The sequence below is a fragment of the Alosa alosa genome, chromosome 21 (assembly GCF_017589495.1).
Source record: "Alosa alosa isolate M-15738 ecotype Scorff River chromosome 21, AALO_Geno_1.1, whole genome shotgun sequence".
NCBI classification, from domain to species: domain Eukaryota; kingdom Metazoa; phylum Chordata; class Actinopteri; order Clupeiformes; family Clupeidae; genus Alosa; species Alosa alosa.
Genome location: NC_063209.1, coordinates 4,011,661 through 4,024,693, shown reverse-complemented (window position 1 = coordinate 4,024,693; position 13,033 = coordinate 4,011,661). Strand labels below are relative to the sequence as shown.

The window sequence follows — 13,033 nt, the reverse complement described above, 5'->3', positions numbered from 1 at the left end:
GTGCATGCGAACACAGAGAAACTTGTTGGTATATGCCCCCCCCCCCCCCCCCTCCCATCCGCTTGTTTACTGTGCAGTGCTTTTTGTTCTCAGTTGTCTACCTTGGGCAGTCGGTGGCCCCGCTGTGCCAAGTGCCTTTATCAGCCAGTGACTGGGTTTAGTGAGAGAGCTCCTCTCGTCTGCTTTGCTCTCCCCATGTCCCGGCCTCTCGTCATCTCGCCCAAGTCCTCCTTATCTCTGAGGGGCCGAAGCAACGCTAACTTTGAGAGGGAGGGAAAAGGGATGAAAGGCAAAGTATATGTGTGTACATGCCTGTGGATATGTGTGTGTGTGTGTGTGTGTGTGTGTGTGTGTGTGTTTTGTGTGTAAGCATGTGTGTCCCTTGGCACCCAGCAACAGTGAGGTGAATCTGACTTGCCCCTGCCACTGACAAGGAGAGTAAATATAGGCAGCAACTCAACATGCTTGTATCCAAACACACACACACGTGTGCGCGCAGAGAGCGAGAGAGAGAGAGAGAGACTCTTAACTTATTAAAACTTACTCTGCGGGGGGTAAACTTTATATATTTATATTATTGGAAGAGAAGGCTATCCGTGACCAAATGGAATCTGAAAGTTTTTCTCTAAGCCTAAGCTCTGATTCTCATGGACAACCATGTCAACCAGCCACTCTGTTCCCTTAGTCCAGAGCCCCCTCCACCTCTCCCTCTCCTCCTGTGAACATGAATTAGAACTGTCCATCACTGTACATGACAGGGCAAAGCAAATCCACTGATGAGATTTTTTTTTTCTGAGAGCAGACCTGATGGATGGACTGACTGACTGACTGACTGACTGACTGACTGACTGTCCTAAACATTCTGTGATTCCTGTCTGCATTCTAATAATCACCCACATGCTTTCCTCATCTACTGTTTAATGCACAAGCTCACAGAGCCGTCACTCACATTTGACTACTGACTACTTTAACAGACACATATTTAGTCCAAATCAGTCTGTTTAATGGTGCACAAAAATGCACAGCAATTATTACAATTCCACTCTGCTCTGACACATCCAAATGAATCCTAATTGATCTATTTACTGTTGAATACAAATGCACCACAATTACCACCATTTTGTTACAAGCCCTGGAAAATGATCCTTTAGATTAAAAGCCTTTAGGTAGAGCTATGCTGTGATGGAAAGTGAAAACTCAGTCATTTCTGTATGGTATGGTATGGTATGCATGATGACATTCAAAAACACATTTTACGATTAGGACATGACACAATTCTTAGAATGCTGTGGATTTTATATATCACATATGGATGAGGTGTGTCATCGGTAGACTATGCTGTTATTCACTGACATTTCAGCACACTGTCCTTTGCCTGTGCTGTTCTCTAACCTTTTTACCTCTATCAACCTCTACAGCGTGTGTGTGTGTGTGTGTGTGTGTGTGTGTGTGTGTGTGTTTATGTGCATGCATAGATGCACGTAGACAGATAAATACATTAATGCAGAGATAAGGATTATTTCAAGCTGACACTATGCAAACCACAGCTCGTGGTTGCATCGTGCTCATAGAAATGCATCCATTTCTTTAAAGCGATATCATCATCGGCCTCTGAAAAAGGAGTAACAGATCAGAGCTCTCTCTCCAGAGATCACAGGACTCCTTGCGTATGAAGAAGTCTTTGCACAGCGGCTCTGAAGGCACTGCCTATTTATATTGCAGGGTGAGTGTCAGGGCTGCACTTGAGAAGCCAAGTCTCTCTCGCCCTCTGATGCGTAGTAGAGCTCTGCCGCTACATGCCAACATGAGAACACAGACCAATTCCATCTCCTATGCAACCGTCAACGGTTCAGGGGTACACGAGTACATGATAGTACAAAACACGCTAAATCCATGGCCCTATTGCACACGCATCACATTTCATAGACCGTTTTCATGGCAGAACTGGGGCTGTCTCAAGTGACAGGCTGATGCAGTACTGTAGGCCACTACAGTAAGACCCTGGAGGACTAATGCTGGCGGTGCAGACGGAGATCAGAGCGCGTGCTGGGGATTGGTGGAGTGACTGTTGCCGCCTGGCAGACAGGAAGCAAAGGGACCCAATCAAAGAGCTCCGCTTGCAAAGTGCAGCAATGCTCCCTCTCCTGACGCAAAGGGCTTGTCATCAGATCCCCCAATCAAAAAAAAGTGTCTCCTGGCTTTCATGATTGCTTGATAAAGTTGACTTCAAAGTTCCAAATCTGCAGTGCAGTCGGCAGAGTGTGAGAGAAAAGGCAGGTCGGTTTGGGGATAGAGGGAGGGGAAGAGAGAGCAGGCGAGAGAAGGGAAAGAGAGAGAGAGGGAGAGAGAGAGGAAAAGAGACAGGAGTGGGAGCAGAAAGCACAGCCCTTTGATCTTTGGCTAAAGAAAAAAAAAGAACAAAAGAATAAATGAGAAAGCGAGCGAGAGAAGAAAAAAGCTGCGGGTGGGGTGATGGGGGGAGAGAGAGAGATAGATAGAAAGAGGCCGAGATAGATACTGAGAGAAGGGAGAAAGATATTTCCAACTAGGCAGCCTCAATTCACCGATGGGAGTCCGGGGGAAATCAGACTAGACAGGCCCAGGATGTTTTCCGAGGCTCTGTGGGCTGTTTAGGGAGTTCTTCCAGGGACCCGAATGCTGAAGCAATTAGCATCGAACCCCTTTCCAAGAAGGAGACCGAGGAAAGCCTCCGTGGCTCTCCCTAATGCTGTTAGTGTAAAGCAATAAGCACAGACGATCCACTCACGCCAAATTACACCGGCCGTTTAATTGGCATATCAGGGGGAGTCGTTTATCAGTACACAGACCTACCTCTGTCTCCCGGCAACCAATTGTTTACCTCCACTGGGACTGTCCAGCTTTGGAAACACAAACACATCAATAGTACCCAAGGAAAAGCACTGGCCCCTTTGTGCATCAGGTACTGTAACTAGATGACATTTATTGAACCTGTATTGATTGGGCTCATGACACATCACCAAACTTAAGAGAAGTTGACGTGTTCACTTGTCACCAGTTCAGGCAGTTAGCAGAGGCCATGGACTGAGATTGTGAATGAAATGAGCATCCTTGGGGCTACCTCACCTTGGAAAAGGGCTGCGTTCTGGATGATCAGGAGCTTGAGCTGGGCACTTGTGGCCTGCAGACTGGACTCCATGTTCTGCTTGGCAGAGACCAGGTAGCGCTCCTCCATCTTGCGTGTGCAGCAGGTCAGGCCTTTGGGCTGGCACACCTGAAGATCCCCACCTAGGAGAGAGCAGAGAACAGAACAGAGAGGGGGAAAAACTCAATTAAGACCAATACTGTTGTTTCTTCATTCTTTGTCTAATGAAGTGAGAAACCATATTCGTGAGGGAACAGGGTGGAAAATAGGCAATTGCTTATGTGACCAGCTCGCACAATCATTTCTTTCACGGAATGGAATTGTGTTTCAGCCTCCATAAAAAAAAAACCCACACACATAGCCTGTGACTTAATTGAAACCCCATTCATCCACATTCATTTCTATGTAAAGTTTCAAGTTTCTACTGCAATTACCCAGGAAACAAACAAAGCACTTTCTTCTGAAGGAATGGGCTCCAAACGAAGATTACACCCAAAGACTATCCCCCAGACCACAGCGTGTGATCGCACACAAAGGCACTGTGAAAGAATAAGTCGTATTGGTAAAACTCTCCAAAAACTGGACAGGAGAAAAACACCAAGAAAAAAATCTCCAAAATTGGAATTAAGCAAGGACATGTGATTTGCTGTATCTTCCATCCCCCGCTACGAGCTTTAAAGGCTGTTTGTCAAAAGGTCATAATTAAACCTTTCTGAAGAGGACACAGCTGGGATTTCAAAGGGAAGTGTGAATACCAAAGATGATTATGTTCCCTGACTAAAAGGTGAGTGAAATGTGTGTGGCCTTGGATAAATGATTGAAACTGAATTTGTTTAAAAAAATAGTGTAGCCCTGCAGACGAAAGACTTCATTTTGTGGATTTTTGTTGAAGCATCAAGGCTATAGTGACTATAGATGGCTACCATATCCATTAATGAACACTGGAGCATCAAGGCTATAGTAACTATTCATGGCTACCATATCCATTAATGAACACTGGAGCATCAAGGCTATAGTGATTATAGATGGCTACCTTATCCATTAATGAACACTGGAGCATCAAGGCTATAGTGACTAGAGATGGCTACCATATCCATTAAAGGGACACCAGGCAAGCCTGATGCTTTTTCGCTACGAAACTCCCCCTAGCGTCTGTATGTGTCTATACATGTGCGAGCCCTCGGTCGGTCTGAAGCTCTTTTCCTTTGCTTTGCATCTTCCGTCAAGGGTTTTCGCTGCTTCTTCGCCGGCTCTGCCATTATACACACGTTTGCAACAATCGCTAGCGTTACGCTAGCCTGCCTCTGTGCTGTAGATGCAGATGTAAACTGATCCTGCTTCTTGCGATGTCTGAGACTTTGTGAGACTGAAGGTCGGCGGGTACAATACACTGAAATTGCAAGTGGGATATTCTTCCAACAGGCAGTAGGGGTGGGCGAGAGAGTCTTCATTCGCCCTGTAATGAGTTATTTAACCATATACCGACTTACGAAGATGATTAATTAACACGAAAACGTTGCCTGGTGTCCCTTTAATGAACATTGGAACATCAAGGCTGTAGTGACTAGAGATGGGTACCATATCCATTAATGAACACTGGACCTCCATAAACTACGGAGTGGAGGCTATTTCAATGCAGTGAAAAAAAGAATGATAAAGCTTTTTTTTTCCATAATTTTCATTTGAGAATAATTTGTGTTATACAGGTGAGTCGCTCAGCCTGACAAACACAAAAACTGGAAGCTCTTTGTTATTCTAATTTATTCTCTTTACACCTTAGACTCCACAACAAGAACTAGAGTTCATGCAGGCAAATGATCACTAAGCACAACAAAAGCATTTATCCACCCAAGCATCCATATTTAGCATCTACACTCCTGTACTGTGCAAGTCTACAATGTCTCAAATAGAAGGGGAATTAAATCTACGGAGACAGACTCCATCTCTCTCTGCTTGCATCTGGGTGCATCTCTTTCTCACAAACTGAAATCTTTATATGTGGGGCAGGAGGTAGCAGTCTTGTCTAAATGATTTACCAGAGGTTGTCTAAATGACACGAGTTCACTGATAGTGCTGTAAACAAACATCAGTCAATTCCCCAGAGCTTTGCTGCACACATGCAGGGAGAGGTCTGGAGAAAAAGTAGCTGTGGGAAGAAAAGAGGAGAGGAGAGGAGAGGAGAGGATGAAAAAAAGAGGAGATGAGAGCCGAGGAATTCATTGCCGAATACAGAGACAGGAAAATGTGATGAAGGCCATTTCACAAAACTTGTGAGGGCCTGGCTAGAAATGAACATGAACTTGAAAGTCTGTCTTCCAGGCGAGTCACCTCAGGCAGTCAAATGAAAACAGAATTACCAACCGTTATGGCAAGAGGGGGCCAGTGATTGAACAGCCGGATGTGATATAGGGAGAAAACAGCAGGAGAAATTGTCCAGGTTTTTCCAACCAGACTGGCTTCATGTGTGAAAACCTTGTATTGATACCTTGGGGCTATCAGAGAATTTGAGCAAAAGCACTGAATACAGTTTCAAAGACAGTCGGACAGATTTCTAGCCAACCATGGATGTTGGATATCATAAAATGCCTAAAAGGTGCAATTGTAAAACTGCCTAAAAGAAAAATCTTAAAAATTATAAACATTGATTTACAGGACACTACTTACATTAATGAAATCTTTACATTAGCTGAGAAACTGAATTAGTGTGTATGACTTCAGAATGCCCTTGTGCTCAGGAAATGAAACATTTTGAACAAATGATTTGCAGGGCCATTTTCTTACAAATCTTCAAAAGACACAGCACAAAGCTACTCTTACTGGTAAAAATAAACTATTCTACATTTCACTGTCTGTTCTATTAAATATTATGGCTGCAATCTGTTTCAAAATAGCATCTTAATCTATCTGATGGATTAACCAGAGAGAGTAAAACTGTGCCATTTTCATCACCCTTCTGAGCGAACTCAGACCTCAGGGATAAAACGGGGCTCATCTTGCCAGGAAAATCTCTTGCAATATTACAGCACATTCCATATTAAGGAATAAGGGAAGGAAGGGAATAAGTCGAGGGAAATGAACAGAAACACACACATCCCTCTCATACCTGCAGAGTAACAGGGGGCACACTGGGGGAGAGGGCCACTCCCATGTCAGTCATGCAGAGCCTTCTTTATATGGCCACTGACAGGCTTAATATCCTAAATCAATACCTGCAAAAAGGGTTGGCGACAGATAGCATCAAGCTAATTTCAGACCTTTGCAGGGGGAAATTATTAAGCCGTCAATGGCCCGCTGAGCGATGAGGGAGCAGGTATGAAACAGGCATCGGGGTGCATGCGTAGAGGGAGGTTTTGGTAATTATCTTCAGCAAAACAGACAATTTCATATGCCGCTCCGCAGCTCACCGATGATAAATGCATTTCATTAGAGAAGTTCAGAGCAGCGAGGCCCTCGACAGCAAGATTATTTCCCCACACAATCCAGAATCAACATAGAGAAAGAAAAAATTGGATGTGTCTCTAAATAAAGCCTGCCTAGGGAGGCATGCTGGTTGATGGAAGCCCTTGTGTGTTGAGGCCCCCCGGGGGGAGATACACGGCTTTGCTCATGTCCTGCTCCCAAAACATGTGGGCCACACCGCCCAGGCATCCGCCCAGGCATCCACCTCCAGCTATCCTCCCACTCTTCCTCCCTCACGCTCCAGATCCTCTGTCTGACTGCCACAGCCAGCAGCAGCTCCAATCTGTTCTAACCTTCGCCGCCTCCATTACTCTCTCAGGCGCTCTGCCCTGCTCCACGGCAATATGTTCACAGTCGGCGCATACTCCTCCTCCCCGGGTCTGGGCCTGACTCACCGCAGGACGAGCGGCTTGGTGCTCGTCCTCAAATCAGAGGAGTGAAAAGCGCCACTGGTGTCAAACTGGAGCATATCAGCGGCTCAGCTGGCAGACGGTGTTCCTCTCACTTTTAATCAGCTCCCAACCAAAACAAAACTATCAGCCGAGTTCTACTCCCAGTTTGGCTCTGGCTCTCTTTTGACTCTCCCCCTCTGGTCTTTCCGTTTTCTTCCCCTCCCTCCCGTTTCCTTCTCTGTCTCCACTTCCATCTCTCTCTCTCTTCTCTGCTTTCCTTCCATCTCTCTCTCTCTGCTTTCCTTCCATCTCTCTCTCTCTCTGCTTTCCTTCCAGCCTCACATATTTCACAGCAGCGTTTTCCTCAACTGTACCTACGGTTCTCTCAACTCCCCCGCACAGTGTCACTCCCACAGCCCCCCGCCCCCCCCCCTCTCTCCCACAGCCTGTGGGGGTTTCTGTCCTCCTTCGGGTCCGGGCCCATTGAATCGCTGCTGTCAGCGGAGAGCGGGGCATGACAGCTCCAGCGGAGCCGCCGAGCGCGCTGTGTACACACGCCAGCCCCCAACTCATCCCCTAACAAGCCCAGAGACACTCAGGAGAACACGCTGCATGCATAAATACCAGCGTCTCAGCACCAATTAGAAAGCTACCAGCATGCAAGTTTAATGGAAGCACTAGACAAGGAAGAAAAACCAAAAGAGTCTCTGGGTTAAGTTATAGAGAATGCTAAAAGGCCTTCATTAGAGACATAAATTATAGAGCAATATGACAGTGGAGTTGAGAGGGAAACTTGACAGTCCTCTCCAAGGCTCCAGCGGCATCGGGATTCACTGAAATGATACCATGCATAAATAAATGAGCGTGATTAAACCAAGACAATTTCAGAGGGCAATCATCGGAACAATGTAATTAAGACTTGGGGACTCTGAGTATAAGTGCCGAATGTCTTTTTCTTTTTTTTCGGGGCTCTTTCTCAGCCTCGCTTGTGTCCTCTGGAACCATTACTGTTTTTATTCTTTACTAAAGCTAAAAAAGTAAAATAATCTTTTTTTATGCCTGCCACAGATCACATAATGATTCTCTGAATATGCTTAACCTTACACACAGGAATAGTCCAATAATCTCTCAACCCAATGTGGATCTAACCCACCACTGAGTCAAGTCTTTTCTATATGCTGTAATTATACCTTTGATGAGATGAGCCACTGCCACCATAAATGCTATTGAAGGGCCACTGTAGAACAGATAATGACTTCTTATTCTAAAGACATGAGTGCGACCGCCCCTGTTGACCTCCCTCGTCAGAAGCGCTGAAAGAACACCAACCATTCATTTAGATGGCACATAAAGGCCATTCTTACAGAAGGTCAGTCTTGCTCTATGCATACATTATGATCCGTGTCCTCTATGTGAGCACACCACCGGCAGGCTGGCTCCTGCCGCCGCTTCCCCACCAGCTCAATGGGGCCGCGGGCAGCAGCCAAGGCAGAACTGGACCGGGCCGCACTCCCTGTGCCCGCTCCGTGACCATTCCCGGGACAGCGAGTCGCCAGCTGCACCTGACCCCCTCCACCCGTCTCCACTAATTACTTGGGGCCTCGTTACCAAGCGGGCTTAGTGGGAGTGTCAGTCATTATTAGCCCTGGCTCCATTTCGTGTCCTCTTCAGCTCCCTGACACCGACAAATAAGCCCACCCCTCTCTCTCTCTGCCGCTCTCTCTGCCCCCCCGCAGTAGGACAGAGGGTGATGCTCTCAACCCATCTGTGGTGGTTTGTATGCAGGTCAGCGTGGCCAAGAGGGAGCTGGCGCAAAAGGAGCTCTGCGACAGAATAACAAGCAAGTTGTCCATTATGCGTTGACATCTCGCTCTTATTAATGCCTGATCCGCGCAGGCTGAGCCCAGACGCTCTGCATCTGCAGTCCTTCTAAAACACAGCAGAGCAGGGGGAAGAGTGCCCAGTGAGTATTGTGCCCCCTCACACCCATATGCAGCATGAGTAGAATTTTGAGGGGTGTACTGGGCACTGTGCACCTATACTACCTCATGATTCCTGTACTACCTCCTGATTCCTGTGCTACCTCCTGATTCCTGTACTACCTCATGATTCCTGTACTACCTCATGATTCCTGTGCTACCTCATGATTCCTGTGCTACCTCATGATTCCTTTACTTAATAACTGTAACATAATGTTTCCAAACTCATTTTGATGGCACCTAACCTCAAACGGCACTTCTGCCATTGTCTGAACGGCCCTATAGGCGATTACTGACCTAGCGATCTAACAATTTTCTGTTTGGGTAGGAACACTGCCCAACCGCCCGAAGCCCATATCGTAGTTATGTCCATACTTTGTAGCAAAAAACGCATATTTAGTTTGTTTATTATTGCGCTTCTCAACTGTAGGAGGACCCCGAGAGCAAATCTTCTTTAGTGCTGCTTTAGTACAGCTAGTCAACAACAGGCAACACACAAATGCAGACACTGTATAAATTGTAAAAATAATCCCCACAAAAAGGAGAAAAAATAATCAAGCTTATCATTTATCTTTAGAGACACAATCCTAGTAATGCAATAAATCTTAACCACCAGCCTCAGGTCTCTGTGGAATCACAGTGACAGATACACCACTGGGTCCAGAAATACTCCAATTTCCAATTAACATTAAGGCTGTCCACATTCATTTGCAACTCCAAGGCCACATAAATATGTGCACTGGATATGGATGTGGAATAAGATATAAGACTTCTCCAGCAGGTAGGAAATGGCCTTAGCTAACGAATGTAACCTAAAACGTGACTTCTCTCTATCTATTCATCCCCTTTCATTTGCACAAGTCAGTAGCATTAGCAGGGTCTTTTCCCGCACCCTAGTGGAACTTTGTCAAAGAACTGAACAGCATTTAAGAGTTGTTTCTACACTACTCCAGTGCTGGCCGAGGCATGAATTGCTAATACGTCATGGTGAGTGAAAACAATTAACCTGAAACACACTGCTCTGACATGACACTAAAACATCCAATTAACACATCAGGCCAGCGGTGCTTTGGCGACAAGAGAAAGTATCAATTTACATAATGATTCGAAAAGCAAGCAAAAGGCTTTGGCACCGTGCTAATTGCAGGACCAAATGTGGCGCCTAGTGAAGCCAAGGTTGAGGGATGCTCCCCCCCCAGACCATCCACTCCAGGGACCATGAATTGAAGGGTCTCGAAACGCATGTGCATCTGAATGCACTAAATCTACTCATACTGAACACTCACCGTCAAGCCCTCTTCTGCATTCTAATGGTTAGTGCAGTACTACAGTTTACATTTAGGTTACTCTAGAATCTTTAGTAAGTTTAACAGGGTTCTGGGTAGAAACAAAACACCTCAGTTCTACCCTGCTCACCTCACGGCCAAACCACACACAAACATATCCTTCTGCCCACCAATTGGACATGTAATGCATAGTTCCACAACATCATAACACTGATTAGAGCAAGTAAAGTGTCAATTCTGTCCAAAATATGTAAAATATGCCGACTACAAAGATAAATCTTCCCGTGAATTGGGTTAAAAAAAAGAGTATATTTTCAGATTTGACCATTTCAAAAGACCAAGGTATTTACTTGATGGATAATGAACAGGAAGTAGCACTGACACACACATTTCCAAATCATACTCAAAACTTCCTGCAATGTGCACAATTAGTCATTGACAGTGAAAATTGCTGGAAAAGTTTAAAGTATTTAAAACTCATAGGTTAGACTCATGGTAAATAATATCACTGACAACTGTTCAACTACACCCAAATGAGTGAACACTATCCACTGAAAAAGGAAACTCTATAGCCTACTTTAATATTGGGCATGTTCAGATTACCTACCTTATGGCCAGTGGGTTGATTTAAACCCTTTTGAATAGAAAGTAATGTTGACAGGCTATCATAATCTCTGTAAAGACAATGTTTTTTTTTTACTAGGCTGAGCTGAGGTTTGTAAATTTGCACATTTTCACTGGCAGTCAGCAGAAGCAGCAGCAAGTCACAACAAAGTTGTCTTGCAAACAATGGAAGTTGAATGTAATTTTCTTTTTTGAAAGGAGCAGCAGCATATTAATCTGCCTCGTGTCATATTTGGTCAGAATTCCAGGCAGCGCTGAGACACAACTATAAACTGCCCTCACCTGAAGGTCATTGAAGAAAATGACCATCACACTAACATAGAAAATGCTAAATAGTAACAACTTCCATGATTTTATTTTGCAGACAACAAAATGTTAACAACTTTTATCATAAAATATTCAACTGACTGTGTAGTAGCCTTTACATTACACAGTCAGGGCAGATGTTCAACAGCTGCCATACAACCACCTAAAATGCACAGCCTCGGATTTGACTGCTAATTTATGATTTTCTTTTGCCAAGTCTTAATTAATCACCCAACAGTTCCCATGGTCAAACCATGCTACAACCCATTGCCTAATGAAGCCCATTTGGCTACCCAACTCTAAATAAACAAATAGGCTAAATGGATGGGAGGAAGAATTGACCAAAGGATTAATGAGCACGTTTTTAACTTTAACTGTAAATTATTTTTGAGTCTAAATCCCAAAAGGTAAATATGGTGCAGCTCATGGTGCGCAGACACAATTGGAAACGCTAATGCAGTTCTGTGAACGTTCACTTTTTCACTGGATGTTGCTTGTATAAAGCTTACGTCAGATTTTGGAGTGAATAAAACCACTATTTGAATGACTTCATATTGTCTAGCCTACAGTGTGCCATCAAATGTGACTCACTGACAAAGACAAAAGTTGCGCAGCCATGGCATTGTGCACAGTTCTTGAGGACCATACATGCAGATTGAGGCTAAATTTATCATGCAATTACCGGACACAGGCGTTTCTGGTGCCCACTTCACTCCTGGATATAGAGACTGGAAAGACGAACGGACTTCGTGGCAGTTGAGCACCTGGCTGCTGGGTCGGGTGGACGGCAAGAACAGAGCGAAAAGAATAAGCGCACCTGATCCGATTCCACTCATGACTATAATTCTCGAAAAGCGAATACCACACGGTTTAAGCACACATGAAAGAAATCATTTAACTAAATACAGGACATTCGTTTAACTGTAGCATAACTAATTCTTAACAACGGTCCAGCTCCTGATCAGCGAAGTAAATGTTCAGGATGAGCATCCTCAGCTGTATCGAAAACTTCCCTCGTTGCCTTCACTAGCTGATCACTGACCAATGTTTGTCCAAGAACAAAACTACAATGAACTATAACGGAAATACAGAGAAGCCAGCCAAGGCACTGTAAACTCCTCGCTGACTTGTTCTTGTGGCAGATAAGATGAGCTGTGATGACAGACTGATTCAGAAGCTGCTTGCACGTTCTCGCCGTCCAGTGTGCGTGATACGTCAAGCTCTCCCGCGCATCCCACACTGCACCGTTTATTTGTGAGGTTCCTTCTGTTTTAGTCTTATAGGCTATACACAAGGGCAAGAATAAAATGTTGACAAACGTAATATAAGACCTACACCCCAGTGACTCCTTTACAATGCCTACGTTATGAACAATGATTTATTTGAAAAGATAGTGTATTCGATAAAACTATAATTTTATTTCATGAACTGCTGAGCGGGCATGATCCCACGGAACTGCATTTACGGTGCTGCTGACATCTGCTGGCATACCATAACTATTACACAACACGTCACCCCTCTCCCACAACAATGCAGGTATGATAACTTCAATATTATAATAACATAATAAAAACGAAATAAATAACAACTCACAGTACAATTAGACAAACGTTTACACAAGTTTATTGGTTTTGTTTATATTAAAAAAGGCATTTCGCAGATTTAAACATCTGGCGGATTACAGATGGATACCGTGCAATTTTTGTATAGATTTAAGACATCATTAAAATTGCAAAGTCATCCACCCGAAAACAGCAAGACAACCCAGCTTGCCAAGTTTACACCCCCACCCCACACACACAGTCCCAGAAAGGCTGCTTGAGGAAACAGCTGCCAAGACAGTTTGCAGGCACTGCCTCTTCA

At 44.7% G+C, this 13,033-nt stretch overlaps 1 protein-coding gene across 1 annotated transcript in view; it reads right to left on the bottom strand.

Annotated features, from left to right (window-relative positions):
* The window catches only part of gpc3 (glypican 3), a 101,584-nt gene extending 89,182 nt beyond the window's left edge, over positions 1-12,402 (bottom strand). The window contains 2 exon segments of the mRNA XM_048232302.1: positions 3,106-3,267; positions 11,853-12,402. Coding sequence (XP_048088259.1) covers positions 3,106-3,267; positions 11,853-12,006 — 316 coding nt within the window. The 5' untranslated portion in view covers positions 12,007-12,402.
* Positions 12,403-13,033: the final 631 nt, after the last annotated feature.